The 23,920-nt window shown below is 54.8% G+C and overlaps 1 protein-coding gene across 2 annotated transcripts in view; it reads right to left on the bottom strand.

Annotated features, from left to right (window-relative positions):
• Positions 1-681: 681 nt before the first annotated feature.
• Positions 682-23,920, bottom strand: part of PML (PML nuclear body scaffold) — a 51,395-nt gene continuing 28,156 nt past the window's right edge. Inside the window, exons 3-9 of one of the 2 annotated variants that reach the window (XM_052659426.1) lie at positions 23,090-23,670; positions 21,411-21,481; positions 15,131-15,250; positions 14,462-14,720; positions 13,101-13,153; positions 4,117-4,267; positions 682-3,089 (exon numbers count right to left, since the gene is read on the bottom strand). In XM_052659426.1, the coding sequence (XP_052515386.1) occupies positions 2,311-3,089; positions 4,117-4,267; positions 13,101-13,153; positions 14,462-14,720; positions 15,131-15,250; positions 21,411-21,481; positions 23,090-23,670 (2,014 nt within the window). In that variant the 3' untranslated portion in view covers positions 682-2,310. Of the gene's footprint in view, positions 3,090-4,116; positions 4,268-11,473; positions 12,429-13,100; positions 13,154-14,461; positions 14,721-15,130; positions 15,251-21,410; positions 21,482-23,089; positions 23,671-23,920 lie in introns of those variants that run through there. The other variant, XM_052659427.1, reaches the window with a different exon arrangement.

The raw sequence follows: 23,920 nt of genomic DNA on the forward strand, positions 1-23,920 counted from the left end.
GTGCAGGAGATGCAAGAGACACGGGTTCGATCTCTAGGCCGGGAAGACCGCCTGGGGAAAGAAATGGCAACCCACTCCAGTATTCTTGCCTGGAAAATTCTATGGTCAGAGGAGCCTGGTGGGTTAGTCTATGGGGCCACAAAAAGTTGGACATGACTAAGTGAGACAGGTAGGTGAGGCTAAGGATGGCGGTACTGATCAAATCACATTACCTGGGTCCTCACGCAGGCCAGGGGGGCACTAATTCCTACAGTGCCTGTGCCAAGGGAACCCCTGCAGGCACCAATGAGAACTCCGCCAGGGTACAGTTACCCAGCAGGAGGCAGACGTAAAGTCCCTGGTCTCTCTGGTCCCTGACTCCCCCTAGGGGGTGATTCTTGAAACTGGTGCTTCTTTCCCTCCACGTGGTTACCCGCCTTGGAGATGATCCCAGACAGGTCCGCCCTGGTCTCCCACTTAGAACGGGGGCTCAAATCCTTGAGACCCTCAGCACTGAGCAACCAGGGGTTCTCAGCTCTGTTGAGTCCTGAGAGACGCCCTCACAAAGAACAGCTATGCCAGCAAGCTGCCCCTTCACCAGGCAAGAGACTGCTCAGGACTCCTGGGGTGGGTTGGGCAGTCTGATTGGCGCACCAGGCTTTGAAGATTCATGTCTTTATTAAAGGCTATGACATTGGCAAGAGGGCTGAACAGTCCTTTGCTATAACAAATGTGATCAACTCCATCTGAAGGAAGAAAGCCTTGTGGGGCTGGGCTTGGAGCTGGAAATCAGCAGGTTCAGTCTTGGGGTGGGGCTGGGGGGAAGATATGGTGAGGAGGGGCCCAAGTCCTGCCCTGCTGCCACCAAGATGGTCATCACAGGCAGACTGAGGCTCCAGCCCCCTCCTCCCCTCACCCAGCCGCCAGTTTTACTGAGCTTCAGAGCCAGCACTCTCACAGGGCAACCAGTTCCTGTGTGATCCCTCTGTGGGTCTTCAGGGTCCCCAGTGGATGGGGGCAGGGGTGTGGGCACACAGCCTTCACGTGTGTGAAAGCTGAGGCCATGGGGGTATCCCCAGGATCAGGGCGTCAAGGAAGAGGGATGGCAGAGGGGCTGAGGGGAAGGGGCAGTGGTTCCACTATGAGATGAGACCACCGGCCTGTGTTCTGCTCAAGTCTGGGGGCCTTAGTTAGCTTAGGGTTGGGGCCAAGGGCTCAAGAATGAAAACCTCCTTCACCACTGCCCCAGAGGCCTGCTGCTCATTCCTAAAACCCCAGAATGGTGGGGCTAGATGGGAGCTCTGGGACCATGCAGGCTAACCAGCCCATTTTATAGGTGGGGACGTGGGGGCTCAGGAAGGGGCCCTTTCCTGGGTCCCACTCAGCACACAGTCAGGGCCAGGACTTTCTCTGCTGCTCCACACTGCTTCTCCTGGGAGGACAGTCTATCAGAGCAATGGTGCTGAAACCTGGTAGGCCTCAGAATCATCTGGAGAACCTGCTAAAGCACCCTGCTGGGCCCCACCCTAGAGATTCCCATGCTGCAGGTCCCTGGACTCCACTGAGAGCAGTGCTGGGTTGGAGGTCACACCTTGGGAGGCCTTGGGGCAGGTAGTGGCATTGCAGAGAGCCAGAAGGGCCCAGTGTGGTCAGCAGGAGGGAAGCAGGCTTGGAAGGTCACGTCTGGAAGCAGGGAGCGGCAGGGAGCGGCAGGCCCTGTCTCCGCTGAGAGGAGGCCCTTGGGGGGTGAAAGTGCCCCAGAGCGGACGTGAACTGGGCTGGCCTCAGGGCAGGCAAAGGCTGGAAGAACCCAAACCCCCAGGGAAGGTTTGGTTTGAAAGGCACTTTGGCACCCGTGGGGCCCCTGGTGGTGTAGGCAGTGTCTGTGGGTGCTGTCAGCAGGGCCCCTGGGGCCATGCCAGGGCTCAGGGAGGAGCAGTAAGGGACCCTCCGGAAGCTGGGCTCGGTTGGCTGGGGCAATATGGGGGCTGCTTCGAGAGCCCAGTGGCCAGCCCTTCTTCATCAGGGACCCTGCCCTGCCCTCGCTTCTGGCTCCCGGAGTGGGAGGCCCAGGGGATCTTCGAGCTAACTCTTGGTGCTCCCAAGGCCGCCCGGGGATCTTGTGGCCCCCATCGGGTGGTTGCTTGGCCTTGGAACCTTCTCTGTGGAATTTTTAGAGAGGTGGAATTTGGTCCCGGAGAAGGAGAACTGATTCTGGACCAAATGACAAGAGAGATAACTGGACCTGGGGATGCTGTGGTGGGCAGGGGCTGGCTCAGGGACCCCATCTCTCTCTGTCCCCAGAGAGTCTGAGCCAGTCAGCCCCTCCCCTCAGGTCTGCTGCGTAGCCTTTTCTGCCAAGCTGTTGCCAGCCGGAGGGGCAGCGACGCCTCCTGCCCCTGCTGAGGCCGGCTCCCCCAGCAGGCCTTCGAAGTAGGTGCCCAGAGACTGCAGGTCGAGCGCAGGCTGGGACGACGTGGGAGTCTGGAGGCTCAGGAAGCGGTTATACTTCTTCAGGCCGCCCTGGGGGTCATGGTGGTGTGCGGTCAGCAGCTCTATGAAGGTGACCTTGTGGAGGGCCAGCAAGCGGGCCTCGGCCCGGGGCAGGATGGCCGCCCGCACCAGGGGCTGCAGGGATGAGAAGCACTGCAGGCTGCTGAAGGGGTGGATGTGTGGGGCCAGCTGGGGGCCAGGGGACACCTCGAGGAGTCGGCACAGGTCGCGCATGGCCAGCACGGCCGCGAGGGCGCTGCGTTCGCTCATGTTTCTTGCCAGGTAGGTCTTGGCCAGGCTCTTGAGTTTGAAGCTGCTGGCCCCCGGCACGCACTCCCGGATGAGGGGCAGGGTGGCCAGGAAGCCCGAGATGGACTTCTGGAACTTCCCCAGCATGTTCATCTCCTCCAGGGCCTGGAAGAAGCTGGGGAGACTGGGTCCCCACAGCTTATAGCAGGCCAGGATGGGCTGGTGCATGCTTGCCAGGAAATACAGGAAGTGCTGCAGTCCCACCTCTAGGGAGACAGCCTTGGAGTACACGTTGAGCGCCTCGGGCTGGATGAGCGCGCGGAACTGGCTTTCCTGGTTCACGGCTGCCAGCTGGCTAATCTTCTGGGCTGGGCAGGAGAGAATGGCAGCGTGAGGCCTCAAGGGCATGGCGGGGGGCACCAACCCCACCATCCAGAGACCCCACCTTGGGGCCTGATGGCAGGAATCAAGCATCAGCCTCAAACGCAGCTCTGACCCTGGCTCCGATAGGGATGCGGGTCAGAAGTGGAGGTGGGGCTGCCCTCCAGGGCCCCTTCCTCCCCTGCCGGGAGTCCTGTTCCCCCCTGCCCTGCCACCTTCCAGAGTCCACCAAACCCTTTCACTCCAGTCTGTCTGCTGCCAGCCTCCACCCACCTACCCTAGGGATCCCTCACTGCTTCAGCCTAGCCCTCCACTCCCTTTCCACCCCCCCACCTCCAACCCCATCAGTCACATAGTTAAGGCCCCCAGCCATCAGAGCGCTGGGTCAGAAAGCACATTTGCCCAATCCACTCCATTCAGAGCATGGTCCCGAATCTTCCAGTGAGGTCTGCAAACGGCTTCCCTGTCCTGTGAAATACCCGCTGTTTGTGTCTCCCTGGGCTGACCCCACGCTGAGCCCAGGCAACTGGATGGGACCTAGCCTCCCGCAGGGCTAGGGTAAGCACCACGAATTTGGGGGAGAAGGGGTCACATCTCTCTGTGACCTTGGCTCTGTTGGCCACCCCTTGCAGCAACCTTGGAAAGAATGGGCCCTGTACTCAGCCTAAGGCTGTGTTTGGATTGCTGGTGTCACCTCGGCGACTTTAAGGTTGTGTTTCTGTTTACAAGTGTGTTCCCAAGGCTCCCTAATGGAAGCACCAGTCAGGGAGGAACTCATGGAGGTGCCTGCCTCATGCCTTCAGGCCCTGGTCAAAGCAGACGTCCTTATTCAGAGAACCAAGTTCAAACACCCGAGAGGCCCCGGGAGGTGCGGTGCTCTGACCACCCTCTGGCTGCAACCTCTGGCCACAGCTCAGGGCTCTCCCGAGCTCACAGATGGCTCTGCCTGCACTTATCCTGGGGACTTAGGGACTGAGCAAGAAAGGGTTGGGGGGTGGCCACCGGAGAACCCACTTTCATTGTCAATCTTGAGGTCAAAGAAAACCAGGGGCTTGTCTTCCACCAGGGAGTTGGAGAGGCCATCGTCCAGGACTCCGAGGGAGCTGGGGCCCTCCAGCTGGAGGTCACTGGACTCGCTGCTGTTGTCGGCCAGCTCTCGGGAGTCCTGCAACACAGAAGAAATCAACAGGTCAGGGGCTGTGGGGGCCGAAAGGGGGCAGTGGCCATGTGAGCCAGATCCCTGGGAACAGGCGTGCATGCTGGCGTGTGCGTGAGTGTGGGGTAGAGGGCGATGAGAGCGCGTGGATATGGGGGGGGGGTGGTCTGTGTGTGCCTCAGGGAGGGCCTGTTACTGGAAAAGGGAGGAGGCGTTTCCAAGCGAGTGCCTGAACAGATGTGAATGTGCATATGCACGTGTGAGGGTCATGCGTGTGAACCAGGGCACGTGTGTCAGTGCGTGAGTAGGATGGGATCATGGGGGGAAGTGTGAGTGTGAAAAAGTGTGGGAATGAATGCAAATATTGTGTGTGTGTGTGCATGGGGAGTGTGGGTTTGCGAGCCTGTGTTGACACACGTGTGTGTGCAAGTGCGATACTGTGTGGCTGAGTGTGCACATGGGTGAGCAGGGCTGGGGGGTAGGCTCTGGGAAGGCGTCGGGGCCGAGATGGGCAGGGCCCCATGTGTCTGCTCCTTGCTTCAACTCCTTGAGCCGACTCAGAACAAACATCGTGAACTGGGGGGCGGTGGGGGAAGGAGTCCCATCTCGAACCTCAGGTGTTTCTCTGGAAGGGGCAGGATGCCTGGCTTTTCTTGTCCCCCAGGTGAGCTGAGGTCCCGGCACCCTGCACAAAGGAGAGGGGAGGGCCGCCCGGCCCCTGGGATGCCGCCTCCATGGGGCACACGGCGCCTGGCTGTGAGAGTAGTGGAGAGAAGCAGGCTCAGACCCGGGAGCCCTCTGCCATTTGGCGTCCAGAAGGCAGCTGCTTAGGCAAGCAGGCCGGGGCTCTGCGAGGCTGGGCACCTGAGGCTCTGTTCTCTGCAGCACCAAGGTGTGAACACTGTTGAAAGGCCCTGGGGGTGGGAGGGGCTCTAGCTGTAAGCATTTAAACCCCAGGGGCTAGGGCGAAGGAGGGAGATAGAGCCTTTTGTAATATAGAGTTAATTGCTTATCATCTGCACACCTGGCAAAGCTAGGCTTTGGGGGGCCTCTCAGAACTTCCTGTGTCACCTGTGGATATTAACCAGACACCAGGGGGAAGGGGTGTGGCCATTGACACAGGGCCTGCTGAGGGCACTGCTGGGACAGAGTCCAGAGCAGGCCCCAACCTTCCCCTCTGACAGATTGCCCCTGGTGGCTGATGGAGTTGGCCTCACCCAGGGCCATCCGAGGCCTCTCTGAACTCCAACCTCTGGCTGTCGTCCCTGGCCTGGGGCAAACTAGCCTTCTGTCTTCCGCCCTTCCACTCTCCAGGTGAAACCGCTGTTTTACTGAAACTTCAGCCAAGTGCAAAGTCTTTGCTAACCACAATGAAAATGTGCTGAGATTTTCCTGCGAGTGGCTGATTTGGGCTCTATTTGCATTTCATAGCCCTCTCCAACTTCCTTCTAGGCACTGATAAAAACAGACACTCCCTGAGTCCATATAGAGCTGGTTTGGCTTAAAGCAGCCTGAGTTTTCTGGGACTTTGTACCTGAGGCCCTACGGGGACAAAACATAGGCCTTGTGGACCAGTATCCTCGAGTTGGCCACGCATCCAAGGCTGGTTCGGCACGTCCTGCTGAGTCTCTGTCTTGCTGTCAGGGTTCCCTTGCTTCCCTGGAGCGAGCCTTCTCCAGGAGTCGTCTTTGAAGTTGCTAGAGCGCTGGCAGGAGACACCACCTTTTTCCGCCGTGGGAGAATCTCGTTGTTTCCTATCTCCAAGCTTCCAGTGCCTGTTCCGATCACAAGGCAGCGGTGCTCTCACACTTGGGCTGGTGGAAACAGCTGGACTCCCCTTGCTGTGGCCTCCCCTGGGCTTCAGATGAAGTGCTGTCCCCTTGGCCGAGTCTTCTCTGCCACCCACCGACATGGCCTTCCTCTCTTCCTTCTCTTTGCTCCAAACTGCCAAAGCCCTCGCAGTGGCCCTGAGTGCTTCCGTCTGTCTTCCGGCACTGTCTCTTCAGGCTGGAAAGCCAGTGTCTTCTCTTCAGATAGTCCTTTCCAAGACTTGATCTCCCTGGAGAGCAGCATCTTTGAGCTAACTCCCCCATCTTTATACCAGGGTCACTCATGATAGCCACGAGACCCTCACTTTTTAAGAGCCTCCCATGGTCCTGGGGTCATTCTCTCTTTTATAGTCAAGGAAATATCCTTTGTCCTGAACTTACTGAAGACCCTGCTGGCCCCCTTAATAAAAGAACACCCCTTTCCACCAAGTTGTCAAGGGAGGGAAGGCTGAATCTTCCAGCCCTGACTCCTTCCGCCCAGATTTCTCTTGCCCTTGGGGACGACCATAAAGTATGGCTACTCCACCGGGCTGGTCTCACAGGAATGCCTTCCACTGAACTCCAGCTAGCACTGCAAGCAGTTCCCCATCCCTGCCTTAAATCCCAGCAGTACAGCTGGGAAGTACTGACATTTAAAAAAGACTTTCCTAAAGACCCACGGTTAACAGAATCAGCACAGCTGATTATCCAACTGATATCCAGCTCCAATGCTGGATATCTTTCTGTCCCTCTTCCATGCCCCCCACTGCCACTCCTCGACCTCATTCCACAATCAGGATTAAGTGAGGAGGGGGGGGTGGTGGTGGTGGAGCATGGAGCATAGAGGGGGAGAGTAGCAGAGATCTGAACCCAAGAATCCAGGAGAGGGCCTTTCGTTGGAAAAAGCTTGAGATTTCCTTGGAAGGGAAAGGAATGGCAGAAAGAACCAGAGCAGGGAAGAGATCAGAGCCCTCATGTGAGGACTGGAAAGTGAAAAGTGAGAAAAGGCTTTGAGGGACCAGTGAGTAGGAGACGATGGTGGTGAGAATGAAGGGATGGATTCAAGGAGTGTTGCTGTGAGGTATGAGTTGTATTCTCTGTAACAGTCTTTGAAAGATGACTGGTTAATGGACTGTGTTTCTTTGACTGCAAAACTGAGCCATGTGGGATCTGGGATATTTCTCAGGATACACAGGCAATCAGGATACATGTGCCATCGGGTTGAAGAGCTCAATTTCACTTATCTTCATCACAGTCAACTTAGCAGATTAACCACACCTCAACTTAACACAGCAGGTGTAATGGCCATACTGAGGTGCTCCGAGGAAGCCGCTAGCTTATCACCTTCCAAGAAACCTCTAGGAGGTTTATCTGGAAAGACCCAGCATCTCCCCTTCCCAACCTGGATCATATCCCAGCATGTATATGTCACCTCTGTTCAAGGCTGATACATACACAAATGAGCAGCATTTCTTTCACACAGATATGCAATCAAATCCCTCAAGAGGAGAAGGGGGCGACAGAGGATGAGATGATTGAATGGCATCAACAACTCAGTGGACATGAGTTTGAGCAAAGGGAGATAGCAAAGGACAGGGAAGTCTGGTGTGCTGCAGTCCATGGGGTTGCAGAGTTAGACGTGACTTAGCAACTGAACAACACAACCTTGATTGTGCATAAGCAGTTAAAAAAAATCCTGATGTCCCGGCTGAGCCCCAGACCAATATAGTTAGACTCCCTGGGGGTGGGACTCAGGAATCTGTCCTTGGTAAAACCCCCAAGTGATAGCAGTGCGCAGCCAGGATTGGGAACAACTGTCCTAATTACGGATTCATTCCACGTTTGGGCATCAGCAAATCAGAAGCCAAGCTCTCTGCTATTCAACATTTTCACCTGAAGTATCTAATATTGACATTAATGCTAATCTAGAGGTCCTTGGCTCCTGAGGAACTTTCTCAGCACTTGAGCTTACAGTTGGGATCAGAATGGCCAGACACATGCATGCCTGTATTTTGCAGGCAGAAAACCCTAGCTCTTGCAAAGCCTGAAGGCCCTAGAGATACCGCACATGTTATTTGTTAACCCAGATGATCCCATTAGCCAGCCTGTGGTCCCTACGGCCCTCTGCCTCCTGCTCTGGCCCCTCTGCAGGCTCCAGGGGCCACGGCTCCCATCTTCTCAGCTGAGCACCTGTGTCTTTTTCTGATGTGCACACTCACCACCACACATCCCTCCCCTGGGTCAGTTGCTCCCCTGGGCCTCCCTTCCACTGCTGGTCACCATGCACTTCTTCCGGGGGCTGCCCCCTCGGCAAGGCCACCTCCTGCTTCCACTTGGTCCTGTTGCTACCGGGAACTGGGGCATCTTCTGTTGCAAGAGTGGGTGAAGACATCTACCTTTTTCTCCTTTGGCTCTGTTGACACAGAGCCCGCAGTAGAGGTGTGGCTGACCCACCTCATTTTTAAGCACAGTCCTCACCACCATCAGACCTGGGACTCCCTCTCCACCCCAAGACTACAGCCCCACTGCCTCTCCCAGCAGGGGCGAGGTCTCTGACAGAACACCTGTGCTGCTCGAGCAGCCTCTCCCCAGCCCTGCCCACCACACCAGATCAGTGCCAGAGCCCCGACATGTCTGGATTCCAGCCATTGACACAGCTGCAGCCCAAGCTGGGGGCTTGCTTGCCCTGGTCCACTTGGAAAACACAGTATCTTAGCAGGCCACTATTCCACAGCTCAGCAGGCAACATTCAAGAGATGTGAGTTCAACCCCTGGGTGGGGAAGAGCCCCTGGAAAAAGAAATGGCAACACTCCAGCATTCTTGCCTGGAGAATCCCATGGACAGAGAAGCCTGGTGAACTACAGTCCATGGGGTCACAAAGAGGTGGACACAACTGAAGCAACTAAGCAGGCATTCCGAAGCTCTCACACAGGGGCAGGATGGATAAAGGCCACAGGGAGGGGAGGACGTGGGAGCCGGGAGCATCCTGCAGACATCGCCCTGCCCCCTCCTGCTAAGGAACTCTAGGGAGCACCAGGGGTCTGGAAGGGGGCATGGCAGGTGGGTGAGAGATGCATCTACTTAGGAGGACCTAAATTGTTTGCTTTCTAAAATTTTTTTTTTCCCATTAAGTTTCAGACTCCCGTAATGGTTAATTTTAAAAACGTGTCTGAAGAACGCCCACACAAAAGCAGTGACCCTCTGGTTCTCTTGCCTCCAACCTGGTCTCCAAACATGAGCAGCTGCTTCTAATCATTTAATTCTTTGTAACCTGAAATGCACTTCTTCTTCCTGAGTTGATCAACCTCAGATAGCACCTAGTGGCTCCTTGGTACTGACAACTAAGTACTAGTCTGACCCCCCATCCCCATGCCACCAAAATATTGCTGGTTTCAGTGCTTCCACCTGACTCTCACAAAGCCTGGCCAGATTAACAGCATTCGAATCCTTTTCTTGCTCTTTCTTTCTCAGGCTTCTACTTCCATCCAGGGTTAACCTTGTTTTCATGTTATCAAGATTATGGGATAGAAAGAAGTAACCAGCTTTCTGAGGAATTGAGAACATGGTAAGATTCACAAAGTGACTGGCTCTGAGGAATAGTGAAAAGGGTGGGGGCACTCCTGGGCAGCTCTGGGGTCCCAGCTTCTGCAACTAGGCAGATGTGTGCAATTTACAGAAAGAACAAGAGGCGAGGTGAGTTTGAGGTTTCTGTGGGGCATCTGACTGGAGACACTGGGCTCTACTGGTCTGGCGGGCAGGAGCCCATATGCAGCCATGCACATGGTTGAGATCATGGGGAGAGTGTACAGATTCTAGAAGGAGATGAGATCCCAGAACCTAAGCTGGGGGAACAACATTTAGAAAAACAAAGAGACCTGAACGGGGAGTGAGGAGGACCAGCAGAGCTGCAGGAGGAAACTTCCTGAACCCAAGGGAAGCAGAGTGTGGGGGCGTTAGGACTGAAGGTGACCACTGGACTGAGAGGCACGGAGGTTACCCTGGAGGTGGTGGCAGGGCATGGTGGGGAAAGGCACGGGACTGGGGCAAGGAAGGAGCACCGAGGGGGTGAAGGTTGAAGGGTAAATGGTATGTGTGTTGGGGGGTGGTGCATGCAAAGATGGGACTTTCTCCAGGGTGCTTAGTTATAGCCCACAGGAAGTGTTTGAAGATGCAAATGAGGATGGAGAGATGGAGGGAGGTTCCCCAAGGGGGCAGGAGGGCATGGCCAGGGAGAGGAGGAGTGAGTCCTAGAGGGGGGTCCTCTAGTCCTAACAGAAGGGACGGGCAGGGATGTGATGGGGTCGGGTTAATCAGTCATCAGAGAGCAAGATATGGGCCGCTGCTGCGCCACCTGTCCTGTGGTCCTCCTGGGGCAGGAGGTGCAGAGCGGCCAAGAGCGAGGGTGGGGAAGAGGGAGCAGAGCTAGGGAAGCAGGGGTGCGGCGAGGTGCCCTGGAGAGCAGGGGGCGGGGCATGCCTAGGCAGGAGGCTAAGGAGTCCAGGAGACAAATCGTTTGTAGCTTTCCTGCCTTCGACTTTTCTCCAACAGAAGTTGGCCTCCAGGTGGCAGTGCAGAGCAGGGGACACGACTGCATCCTTCCAGGGCTGTCTTTGGAGGGCAGGCTACCAGGAGGGGGGCGGTGGGGAGACAGGGCACCAAGATCCTGGTGGAAGACTGGCTGAAACGGTGGACCTTGCTGGCTGGTGGGAGGGAGGTAATGGCAGAAGGAACTGGGAGGCAAACAGCCCAAGTCCTGGAAGTAACTGATGGAGAGCTCAAGGAAAAGGAAGCTATGGTCAGTCTGGGCCAGTCTAGAGAGGGAAAGTTCTCAGTGATGGAGTGGTCTGGGGGGAGGAGGTAAGGGGGATGGGGCTGGCAGCTACAGGGGAATGGGGCAAAGATCCCTGAAAGGTCAAGGAGAGGAGAGGCCAGGGTGGTGGACGTTGAAGTCATCCAGGAAGAAAGTGGGACCCGGGTGGGGAGAGGAAACCTAGGAGGCAGTCTTCCAATACAGTGGGGGAGCCCAAAAATGTCTAAGATGAGGTGGGGAAAGCAGGGTTCATCTGGAGGGCCCGAACCTCAAGGGCATGGAGGATGTTGCCAGGTGGCAGAACCAAGACAGTCCAGGAGGCACAGAGGGCCTGGACCCCACCTCCCACCTCTGCTGCTCACACAGGCTATGGCGGAACGAGGGTCACAGCAGCCCCACAGGTGAACCGTGCAGAGGAGACAAAGACCACTAGCCGGGAGGAGAGGCCCAGCAGGGAATCTGATGGTCATGGAAGAAGGGTTTGCGAGGGTAATTGTTCAATAAGTGTTTATTGAGCAGCTGCACCTGCCAGGGCCTGGGAGCCACACAGTCCCTGCCCTCATGGGCTTACATCCTGGCAGAGGCCCAGTGGGAAGGCTTGGGGTGGGAGAATGGGGCGCGAGAAGCTTCCTTGTCTTGGGCAAAGAGACTTGAGGATGTGAGGAACGAGAATATCCTGACTGGGGAGGCCTTAACCCTCTTTGTTCAGAGGTCCATGGAGCCATGCATTCCCTGCTTCATTCTGTGACAAGACGTTCGGGATGCCAACCTGCCAAGCTCCAGGGCTGCAGAGGAGGGAGGCGCTTGGGACACTCAGAGGCTTGTCTGCGGGGTGTCTGTGCTGGTGGGTGGCCTCTCCAGAGGGTGGAGTGGTAGGAATGCACTTGGAGAGGCCTTCGGCGGGACCTGGACTGGGGGATTTTCCATGGGGGCCCTGACAGAATCTCCAGGGGAGACCCCTGCTCCAGGAATTTGGGATGCTCTGCCTCCCCCCATTATTCTCCTATAAAAGGTGTTACGCTGGGAGATCCCAGGGGAGTGAGGAAGGGGAAAGATGTTGAGCCACTGGGTCACAGGAGGGAAGGGGTCAAGGGGTCGTGCAGCCAGTTGCACCAGGTGAGGTTGGCCGCTGGCCCTTTGGGGGCAGGTGGGATCCTCCTGGGGATTGGCAGGTTGGCTGGGAGGCCCAGTGGTGGCCGGGGTGGTGGCTTGACCCATGGACGGAGGCCAAGGCCACCTGTGGGCACCATACGTTTTGAGGGGCAGGTGAAAGGTGCTGCGAGGGCGCAGGGCTCTTTGCGCCCCACGTGACAGGAAGCTGATCCCACGGTGGACGGCGGCTTGCTCCTGGTGACCGGCAGGCTGGCTGGGACTCTCAGCATCGGGGATGGCAGCTTGCTCAGCAGGATGGTGGGGAGGCCAAGCCGAGGGGCGGCATGTGCCATGGGACAGACGAGAGGCCCGGAGGGAGTGGGACGCTCGGCGAGCTCTCAGCGGGGGTTGGACGGATGAGGAAGGAGGCAGGACGGCGGTCTCAGTGGGCTCCGCACGCTTTCCAACACAGAACCTCAGACTGAAGGCTGGCAAGGGCCTCAGGGGCCACCCAGTCCAGCCTTCCACTCTAATTCCGATCCCCTTCACCCCTGGGCAGGTGACAGCCCGGCCTTTATGAACCTCTGTGAACAAACCTCCGGGGACAGGAGGGTCACAACCCGTGCGGCCACGTGTCCCACTGTGGGATGGCTTTAAAGAAAGTTCTGCTTACGTGGAGTCACAGTGTACTAGTCTGGGCCCTGCGTGGTGCTGCCCTGCGCCCTCATACCCCCACGTGGCCCTGCATCACTGCTGTTAACCGGGGAACGGGTGCAGGTCCGCCCCCCTCACTGAGACTTAGGAGGGCAGAAAATGCATAAGGAAGCCGCAGACACAGGCATTGGCTAGTCCAGAAAAGACATAGGGCTCTGAAGGGAAGCCCTGTCCAGGCCTTCAGAAAGAGTATGTGTGATTACTGACGGCTCCTACCCTGGTACGATGGGAGGGCTGGGGCGATCCAGGCCACAGCTGGCAATTGGAGACTATCCTCCGGACAGCTCAGGACTCACTGCCTCACTGATAAATCCCCTGGGCGCGAGGTGAGTCTGAGAGTCACCTGCTGGGGCTGTGCCCCTGGGGACCTGGAATGGGGGGAGGCAGTGTCCTGGGTCAGACTTCTGAGCAACTCACCGGGTTTTCAGCATCTGAGTCTTCCGAGCTGCTGATCACCACGACGCGCTCCTCTGAAACGGAGCAGGGGAGACGGGGTTAGGCCCTGCCAGGGCTGCTCGTGGACGGAGCCCAGGGTGTTCTCCTGTGGGAATCCTTGCAGGCCAGTGGGCTGGGTGGGTGACATGTGCCCTGCAAGGGGGCTGTCAACATTCAGCATGTGTGCCAGCGTGGATCTGCCTGTTTAGTCGCTCAGTTATGTCCGACTCTTTGCAACCCTGTGGACTGGAGCCCGCCAGGCCTCTCTGCCAGTGGAATTCTCCGGGCAAGAATACTGGAGTGGGTTGCCGTGCCTCCCTTCAGGGGACCCCCAATGCAGGGATCGAACCCGCCTCTCTGATGTCTACCTGTGTTGGCAGGCGGGTTCTTTACCACTGGGCCACCTGGGAAGCCAGGATCTGCCTGTACGGAGGGGTTACTCAAGGTGGCTTTCCATCACTGCCTGCTATGCCTTGTCTGTGACTACTTAATTCAGCTACCGGCCCTGGAATGATTCAGAACTGACTACCCGTGGAGGGGGTGTGACAAGCACCACCTGGTTTGGAACCTTTGGCCATCCTAAAGCAGCACACTGGTTGTTCCAGTTCTCAGCTCTGTGAGCTGAGATGTTTGAGTTAAAAGATACTTTAGGTTTACAAAACCTTCTGATTACCAACAGCATTTGTGAGCGAGGATTCTCCATTGGGGCTGAGTGTATGGCCAGGGTCAGGGTTCAGTGTGACCGGGGACAGGGGTCAGTGTGGGACCTAGAATGAAAACAATGCTGGACACTGGGTAAAACAGCTCCAGGAAGAACAGTCTTGAACATTCCAGGATTCTGGGGGTTGACCTCCACTCACATGAAAGGACTCCCTGTCTGGCAGTGGCCATAAAAGATACCTTGAGGAAGCGTGGATGGCCTTTGTAAAAAAAATTTGGGAACCGATGGGTGTGGACTTTACCCAAGTCTTCTCTGAGCATGTGTTAGACACCCACCAATAAACATTGTTTGGGGAGACCCATCCTGTGCAGAGGCATAGTACTGGGTTCGAAAAGGGTGTGTCAGGGGAAGGAGCTAAGGAAATGTGTTCCCCAGGCTATCATGCTCCCTATATGGGCATCCCAGCAAAGCATGGGCTAAACCGTCTGCGCTAGCCCCCCCCCCAGACAAACCCTGGGCTTGCCCTTCCCCATTTGGTGGCAGCTGAGGGCAAGACACACAGGGAATGCTGCTTGCCTTGCGCTTCCTGGGAAGGGCGTCAGGATGCAGAGGAGGGGTCCCACCCAGCCCCTGGAAGACAGCATGCAGGCCTCAGCCCATCCTGCCCATCCCCACTCCCTACCTGTCTCTGCAGGGTCGCCGGTTTGATGGTTGCTCTCAGGCAAGGGAAGCTCATCTCTTATGATGGGGCTCTTGGGGCTGGAGGGCCCATCCAGGTGGGGTGGCGAGACTGCCCTGGAGGTGCTGGGCCTGGGCTGCTCAGGGGAGCTCTGAGCCAACCTAGACTCTTCCCCCTCCTCAGACTCCATCTTGATGACCTTCCGGGGGCACTCGGTCTGGCAGGCCTTCCTCTTCTGCGGTATGGCCGTGTGGGTGCCCTCCTGTGCAGTGGGGTGTCACAGGGCAGGGTCAGGAGCCTCCAGGGGACTGGGGCCGTGGGCAGAGACCCAGACCTGAGTGGCAGGAATCTGTTCCCCGCCCCATGCCCTTTGCTCCTGCTGTCCCCTTTGCTATCTGCCATGCGGATCACACCTCTCTACACAGAGGTCCTCCCAAGTCAGCAGGCACACTGGCCCTGCTGGTGACCACTGACCACCAATCTCTGCTGGCTTCTGACTGCCCTGGGAGGGGCTCCTGCTTGGAGGGAAGCTTCCTAACACGGCAACCAAGAGCTGGGAGAGTGCAGAGTCAGTGCCTATTGAGGTCTGGGTTCTCACTTCCATTCCACTTCTTACCACCTAGTGGGATCTGGGCCCTGGGAAGGGGAGGGGAGGGCTGGGGAATATCTTACTTCTCTGCGGGAGGGGTCTTGGATGGAGAAGGCGTACACTGGCACAGGGTGTGCCCCTGGCACCGGCTGTACCACGGCCAATCCCGCGGCTTGCATCTGGTCCCTCGGCACCTCCTCTGGCTGCAAAGTTGGGACACAAAAGTAGTCAGAAGTGACCAGGCAGGGGACTTCCCTGGTGGGCCAGTGTGTAAGTCCCGTACTCCCAATGCAGGGGGCTCAGGTTTGACCCCTGGTCGGGGAACTAGATCTCACATGCCGAAACTAAAGAGCGCGTGTGCCTCAACTAAGACCCAGTGCAGCCAAATAAATAAATATAAAAAACAAAAATGACCAGGCAGTAGGACCACCCAGGTGTGGGGTCAGCTCAGTCTCCAAGGCCTCACCCAGACATAAGAGCTGGCTCCTGGTCCAATACCCAGAGCCTACTGGGGACCAGAAGTCTTCCTTGCAGCCTCCATGACTTCACCTTCTGGCAACCCTGAGGTGCTGGCACCCCAGGGACTACGTCAATGCCTGTGCATCCTAATGGTGCCAGAAGATGGCCTCAGGGATCACACTGCCAACACCTCAAGGCTCACTTGACAAGTAGACCCAGCCTAGACAACTCCAGGGCTTCCCTGGTGGCTCAGACAGTAAAGAATCCACCTGTAATGTGGGAGACCTGGGTTCAATCCTTGGGTGGGATGATCCCTTGGAGGAGGGCATAGCAACCCACTCCAGTATTCTTGCCTGGAAAATCCTCATGGACAGAGGAGCCTGGCAGGCTATGGTCCATGGCGTTGCAGTCAGACATGACTGAGCGACTAAGCAGAGACCAGCACAGACAGCTCTAGGGACAAAGTGGTGGTGGTGGTGGTGGTGGTGGTGGTCCCTACTAATGGTAGTAGCTCCTCTCTAGCCGCAAATTCATCATAGAGAGGGGACCCTGCCACTGAGCTGACATTGCCCCCTGCCCCATCACCTGTTCACAATAGCCCAAAGGTGGAAGCAGCCCAAATGTCAACTGATGGAGAGATAAAATGTAGGGTAGCCATTCAGGAGAATGCTATTCAGCCAGAGAAAGGAATGAGTTCTGACCACACAAGGTGGAGGAACCGTGAACGCATCATGCTAAGTGGACAGCTAGCCACAAAAGAATGCATACTGTATGATTCCATTTATACAAAATATCCAGAAGTGCCAACTGCACAGAGACAGCAGACTGGGGGTCGCCAAGGGTTGGGGGAGGCAAAGTGAGGAGTGACTGCTCCATGGATACAGGCTTTCCTTTTGGGGAAATGAAAGTACAGGAACTACAGTCTGGGAGAGTTATACCAGACTGTGAGTGCACTAAATGTCACTGGATGGTATACTTTAAAATAGTGAATTTTACAATGAAATTACAGTAAAAAAAAAAAAAAAAAAGGAGGTGGTACTATATTATGATTATTGCCCATCTACAGAGAAGGAAATCAAGACACAGAGAGGTTAAGTGATTTCCTAAGGTCATATACCTAATAAGAGCCTGGACCAGGGGCTTGAAACTAGTGTTCTTTTTAATTTTTTAAAAATTTATTTTTGGCTGCATTGGATCTTCGTTGCTTTGTGTAGGCTTTCTCTAGTTGTTGCAAGAGGAGGTTACTCTCCAGCTGCGGTGTGCGGGCTTCTCTTTCTTAGCGCACGGGCTCTAGGCGCGTGGGCGCCGTAGTTGCGGAGCTTGCTCTGCGGCATGTGCAATCCTCCTGGACCGGAGATTGAACCCACGTCCCCTGCACCAGTAGGCAGATTGTTATCCACTGTGCCACCAGGGAAGTCCGAATCCAGTGCTTTTGAAATGCAAGTTCCCTTTCTGCGCCTGAGTATGTTCCCTTTTCTTCACTCACTGTCTCCTTTATGTCCCTCTGCACCATCTTTCCCTATCATGGGAAACTTAAGAGTAAGCTGGAGCTTTTGCTGAAACGGTGTTTGTGATGTGGCGAGCATCCCTCTGCAATGAGAGGCCCAGATTCCGGGGCTCAGTCCAGGGGCTCCGGCCTGCCCCTCCTGCCTCCAATCCTGACTCCTTGGCGCCTCACACTCCCTGTGTGCACTCGGCGGATGAGGGTCCATCCGGAGCCCAAAGTCCATCCACACAGCTGGAGGGCGCTCTTGGCTAAGCTGAGCTGCGTTAGAAAACCCAGGCACTGAGCTGTAAGAGGGTGAGGTCAGGAATGTGGTTTCCTCATGGGGACAGGCTCTGTCTGCTCCCGAGCAGTGGGGCACGGGGTCAGGCCCACCCTCACAGGGTGAACAGCAGGGCTTACCTGGCCAGGCCAGGGCAGGGGCAGTCGGAGAAGCCCGGCACGACCGGCCGTGTGCTGGGGACCAGGACCCTGCGGTGGGGCTCTTCTTGATGTCAAGTGCCTTCATGTCAAATGTGGGTTCCCAACTCATGGACTATCATGGACTGATTTCCTCCCCTCCTTCCTGGGTTTCTTTTTCTCAACAGCTTCACAAAAAGAGAGGAGAGCTGTCTCTCTGAATCAGAGTGGACCTGTTTGGGGTGGGGGTGGGGGTGACGGGTTGTGTGGGAGGAGGGGATAATTTGGCAGGTCATTTTCTCCCAGGCCTCTTGGAAAAATATACAATCTCCAGGGTACTCTCTGTGCCAGTGTTTTACAAATTACAGTTGTGACCCATGAGTGGATCATGGCAACAAAGTCATGACTAGCATTTTTTGTATTACATAGAATGCTACAGAACAGAAAAGTCTTAAGAGTACATTCCATATTTATAAGTGTAATTTATGGCACAAAACTTCTGTTTTAGCTATAGGTATGTGCATGGGTATACACCAGTAGGTCAGATGTAAAATATATCTTTTACAGTGGGTGGTGGTCAAAAAGTTTAAACCACTCCACAGTCATTAAGATGGCCACTACTTAAAAAAAGAGTGTGAATGAGAAGGAGAAACTGGAACCGTTGTGGACTGTTGGTGCACCCATGCGGTGCAGCCACTATGGAAAATTTTATGGTGATTCCCCCAAAATTAAAGACAGAATTATTACATGATTCAGCAGTTCCACTTCCAGGCAAATTGATGTTATATGTATTTGATCACCATTAAAAATGAAAGAGTGGGGACTTTACTGGTGGTCCAGTGGTTAAGAATCTGTCTTCTAATGCAGGGGACCTGGGTTCGATCTCTGGTCCAGAAAGATCCCATAGGCTGGGGGGCAACTAAGTTTGTGTGCCACAACTACTGAGCTTGCATTCTAAGAGTCTGTGCTCTCCAACGAGAGGCCACCACAATGAGAAGCGTGCACACTGCAACTAGAGAGGAGCCCCTACTTGCTGCAACTAGAAAAAGCTCGAGTGAGCAACGAAGACCCAGTGCAGCCAGAAAATAAATACATTTTTTTTAAAAATGAAAAGAGTTCGAAAGGTCTTGGTCTGCCTGCCTGTGTGTGTCTCTGAAAACTGCTGGCATATAACAGAACCTCGTTCCACGTGGGCTGTGAACTCCCCAAAGGCAGGGCTGGGCTCCTCTCAGCCTCTGCCCCATCCTTCCTGACACCACCTACCCATGTTAATGAAGCAGGGACACACATGAGAGCTCAGTAAAGAAAAAAAAAAAATCATCATGACTGATTCATAGTTATTTTACAGTTTTAAAACAATTTATTTTTTCCATTAAAGTATGGTGACATCATTACAAAAAGAACCAAGGGGGAGAGAGGAAGGACAATGTCCGAGGTGCCGTCCTACCCAAGCGCCCCTAGTTAATTACACCAGTTGGTATTCATCATCCTCTCCACCTAGGCACGGGGCTTCCCTGGTGGCTCAGAGGTTAAAGCGTCTGTCTCCAATGCCGGAGACCGGGGTTTGATCCCTGGGTCGCGAAGATCCCCTGGAGAAGGAAATGGCAACCCACTCCAGTATTCTTGCCTGGAGAATCTCATGGACAGAGGAGCCTGGTAGGCTACAGTCCATGGGGTCGCAAAGAGTCGGACACGACTGAGCGACTTCACTTTCACTTTTCACTTTCACTTTCCACCTAGGCATGGGGTGGGGATTAAAAAAAACCAGCAGTTTCAAGAGGGATGCGTGTTGGCGCTGGAAGCCCAGTTCCTGCCTCCTAAGGCAGGAATGTGGATCCAAGCGGTGCTTCTCTCCTAGCACAGCCAGACCATGCCTGCCTCCCTCAAGCAGCTGCACCTGTCCTTTGCACTCATGGTGTATGACCCACTTCCATTCCCCAGCTCCATCCATCCCCACCGCCAAGCCTATTATGAAAATGAAAGCAAGAAGAGTCTGCACAGAGCATTCTTCTGATGCTCCAAGTTCAACCTGCTTAGAAACTGGCAATGAGAGGGCACAAGACGAGACCCAGAAAAATGCCCAGACCTTCTTCACACAAGACAACATAGGCTCTCTTGCTGTTGTTCATTAACTAACAACTGACACCTGGAAGCCAGAGCAGTCTGTGGCCCTGGGGCACTTTTCACCACCATTCATAACTTCTTTGAAGACTATTTCTCATTCTAGCATTGTCTATCATATCAAAATAACCTAAAAGCCAAGGAACTGGCTAAATAAATCACACTACACCTATTTTAGCACAGACCACTACGCAGATGTAAAAAGGCATCAGGAAGCTCCCTGCCTACTGATGAGATAAGAATTCCCCAATAGTATTGTGCCCTAGGCATAATATATATGTGGCACTGTGCTACCTCTGTCCCAAAAAAAAAAAAAAAAAGCAAGTATATAGTCATATTTACTTGTAACTACATAAAGAAATTCTGGAAGGATATATAAGAAATAAGCGTGGCTCAGTGGTAAAGAATCAGCCTCTCAGTGCAGGAGATGCAGGCTTGATCCCTGGGTTGGGAAGATTCCCTGGAGAAGGAAATGACAATCCACTCTAGTATTCGTGCCTGAGAAATCTCATAGACAGAGGAGCCTGGCAGGCTGCAGTTTATGGGGTCGCAAGAGTCGGACACAATTCAGTGACTAAACGACAACAATATGGGTGTAAACACTGGTCAGATGGGGGACAAGGTGGGAGGAAGACATGATCACTTTCTATGTTTTTATTATGATTTCTGACCATGTGATTGTATTACTTGTCCTAAATATCCAGAATTAAATGTCCTTTTAAAACTTTTTATGTGTGTATATGAGAATGCAGTACACAAGACAGTTGGGAACTGGCTTCAAGTCCTGCCCTTAGCATTAGCATGCTGTGTGGCCTTGGGTTAAGTCACACCCTCTTTGGGGTCTTAGCTTCATCCTCTATACAAGAGCAGGTCAGACTCCAAGATTTCTCCTAACTCTAAAGCTCTCAAATCCTAAGTTCTGCTTCCTACAGGAAGCCTCTTCTGATTGCCTCAACCTACAGCAATCGCTGTCTCCTATGGGCCACACCATGGCAGAGCTAGAAAGGCTGACTGCCCTCACCAGAAGACCTGCTTTCCAAGGAGGACCAGTCAATCCTGGGCCCAGCTCCTTGACATGCACACACACCTGGATGACCAGGATGGGGAGCAGACCAGGTGCCCGATCCAGGGAGGAACTGAAAAAGCTTATCCTGGGAGAGAGGAGAAACGCGTGCAAGTAGCCAAGAGGACAGGTAACAGGATGCCACTGCATTTGCACCCAGGGATGTGCTCTAAGAGCACTGCAGAGATGGGAGTGGCTCAAGCCTCAGGAATGAGCAAGCTTCCTGCCCCTGGAGGTGTGTGCATGGTGGCTGACAGTCACAGGTCAGCGGCGCTGCAGAGGGAATGACGGCATGAGAGGGAGCGCAGGCGCTTTCCAACCCTGAATACTACGGCTCTTAGGCCTGTGATGGCCCTGAAATCACATCGACGGAACCCAGGCTGCTGTGATCACTGTCTGACACCTGGCCTCATTCTCCATTCCTCTCCAGAACCCTCCGTGGGGGAAGGGCCACATATCTGGAGTGGGGCACACAGAGGGGAGGGTCATCTGCCATGTCTATCAAGGGCCTGCCTGCCAGGGACCACTGCTTTATCTCCTGTCCATCCCTGGGCCTAACACCTCCTGGAGACCTACTATGACATCAAGACCTACTATGGCACGTAGGAGCCCAGAGCCAGCCAGCCCTTCCTCCGCCCCCTCCCACTGAAGCTGCAGTCCAGGCCCCTGCTGTCATTCTCTCAGGTGCTCTCTCCTCTGTTGCCTGCAGACACGGGGACAGCAAGACTCAGCTTCCTTCCCAACAGAGGGGAACTCCCAACCCACCCGGCCTGCAGGATGGACCACCTCCCCCCTTCAAACCTCAAGTCCATCTCACCGGGTCAGTGCCACAAGTGTCTCTGGGAGTGCTGGCAGCTTCTGGGCTGGCTCTCCTGGATAGAGCTGCATCTGGAGAACACAGAGAAGGTCATAGGCAGGTCAGGGACATCCCTGGTGAGAGGCATCCTGTCTTAGGACAGTGACAAAGGAAACATTCCTGTTGCTTTTCCTGGAGACCCCTTTTCCAGGGCCTCTGGCAGCTCCATGGAGTGGCTGTAGTTGGAAAGAAAGCTCCCTGATTGCAGTGGGCATGAACTCACCTAGAAGGAAGAGAGGGGTGGCATGGGAGAGTGCTTGCCTCTGGCTCCAGACCCCAAGCACAGCTCTCTCCAACTTGGGGCCACCACCAAGGCAAAGCACAGACAATTCTAACAGTGTTACTGCTCACTGATTTCTCTGCACAGTGAGAGCTCCATGACACTCTTCTGACCTGTGGCCTGTTTTTATTAAATCTAAATCTCTCATGCTGGAAGATAAAATAACTCCTTTCTCTGCCACCACCGAGGCAAGCTGTTTTATGGAAGTCATTTCCTGTACATGCGGTAATAGTTACCACCTAGGTGGAGAAGGCACATGTCCACGCTAGGACTGCATTTTGATGAATCCACATCCACTAGCTCCAAGGCCAGGAGTGAGCAGGTCTCCATCACTGCCATCTGCCCAAGAACCTTCAGATTCTGAGGCTTCCTTCCCCTTTCTCAGTGAAAGGGCATCCTCACACCAGAACTGGAGATTTTGTCAAAGAGCCATTTCAGCCTCCCTACCCTGGAGGCCCTCCTGTGCAGCCCCTGTCTCTCCTGGAAGCCTCCTTGCTGCCTCCAGCACCTAGAAAGCTGCTGTAACTCCTGGATTTGGGCTACAGAGCCAAGCACTGTCTCATTCTCCAGCCACATGATGTGACCCAACCTTGTCTCCTAGTCGGACTGGACAACTCCAGGTCAGAAACTGGTCCTCTGTCTCCTCACTTCCCCAGTGCCCAATACCAGGCAGGGCCCACACAGGTAGGCAGCTAGTCCAGATGGCAGCGAGGGGCAAAAGATCCCTTCCACTGAGCCTGGTTTTGGGTAAGCACCTCACCAGGGGATGGGGGTGGGGGTTAGGAGTGGTGGTGGTGGTAGTGGTCGGCCCCTCTGGGGCTAAAATGATACAGGGTATGGTTCTCAGCTTTATAGTTTCTTAAGTCCCTTGAGGGGCTTCCCCCAGTGGCTCAAGCAGTAAAGAATCTGCCTGCAATGCAGGATACCGGGGTTCAATCCCTGGGTCGGGAAGATTCCCTGGAGAAGGAATTGGCAACCTATTCCAGTCCCTCTTGCCTGGAGAATTCCACGGACAGAGGAGCCTGGTGGGCTACAGTTCATGGGATAGCAGAGTTGGACACAACTGAGTGACTTTCACTTTCAACTTCCTTGAGAGTCACAAGATCACAACTAATACTTAGGGTCTTATAAATCAGTCAGACGTGATCCTACTGGGTGGCTGCAGGCTTCCGCTCCCCCAGACTTATCCTGCGTTCTGTAACCTACAATGTGATCAAACCCAAGAGACTTAATAAAAACCCCACAGTTTCCTCTTATGTCACATGGGGCTGAACTTTTCCACCTGCCTTTCCCCAGGGGCATCAGCAGGCCCAAGCCCTCACAGGGTAAACAGGCCAGCCATGAGGTGATGGTGGCTTACCTCTACCCTGGGTGATGCAAGAGACGAGCCCCTGCAGGCGCACCCTGAATTCGTTGAAGCTGTCTGTGTGCACAGTGGCTCGCAGACTCTGGGGCTCCTCTTGGCGCAGCTGGTGGAGTGCCTTGCGCAGGAAGTCATGCATGTCCAGCACCTCCTGATCCGAGGCGTATAGTTTCATCCTCTGCACCAGCACGCTGCCCATACGGATCCGCTGCAGTACAGCATCCAGCCGGCCCAGCTGGCCCGCTATCTCTTCATAGTCGCGCTGGTACCGCGCACCCACGCCTTCCAGCAGCTCACGCTCCTGCTCTAGCACGTGCGCTACCACCTCGCGCACGCGCTCACGGATGAACTCCTCAGTGTCGGCGCGTACGCGGCCCAGCTGGCTGATGGCAGAGCGCATCTGCGCCTGCGCTGCCCCGAAGCTGCGGTCCTGCTCCTGCAGGTCCTGGGTCATGGTGTCCAGCTCATCCTGCCGCTGCTGGATCTCCATGCTGATGTCGCACTTGAGCTCGCCGTGGTCCCTATCCAGGAGAGCGCACGAGCAGCACAAGGGCTTGGAGCAGCCTCGGCAGTAGATGCTGCGGACACAGAAGGTTAGCCTGATTTAGGGGATTCCTGCTTTCTTTTTCTCTTTAAATATTCTTTACTAAATGCCTCTTCAAAACAGTTACAAAACTTTGAATCCTGGTATGTTTCTACATCTGTGCTTTTCTCAGTTCAGTGTTTCTGGTTATGGGGATAGTATCCAAACTACCAATAAAACTTATTGGAACATAAAAAAAGTTACTAAAGTAGTAATAGCTAGCCTCCATCCATGAAATACTGTAT

This window comes from Budorcas taxicolor, chromosome 21, assembly GCF_023091745.1.
Source record: "Budorcas taxicolor isolate Tak-1 chromosome 21, Takin1.1, whole genome shotgun sequence".
NCBI classification, from domain to species: Eukaryota; Metazoa; Chordata; class Mammalia; order Artiodactyla; family Bovidae; genus Budorcas; species Budorcas taxicolor.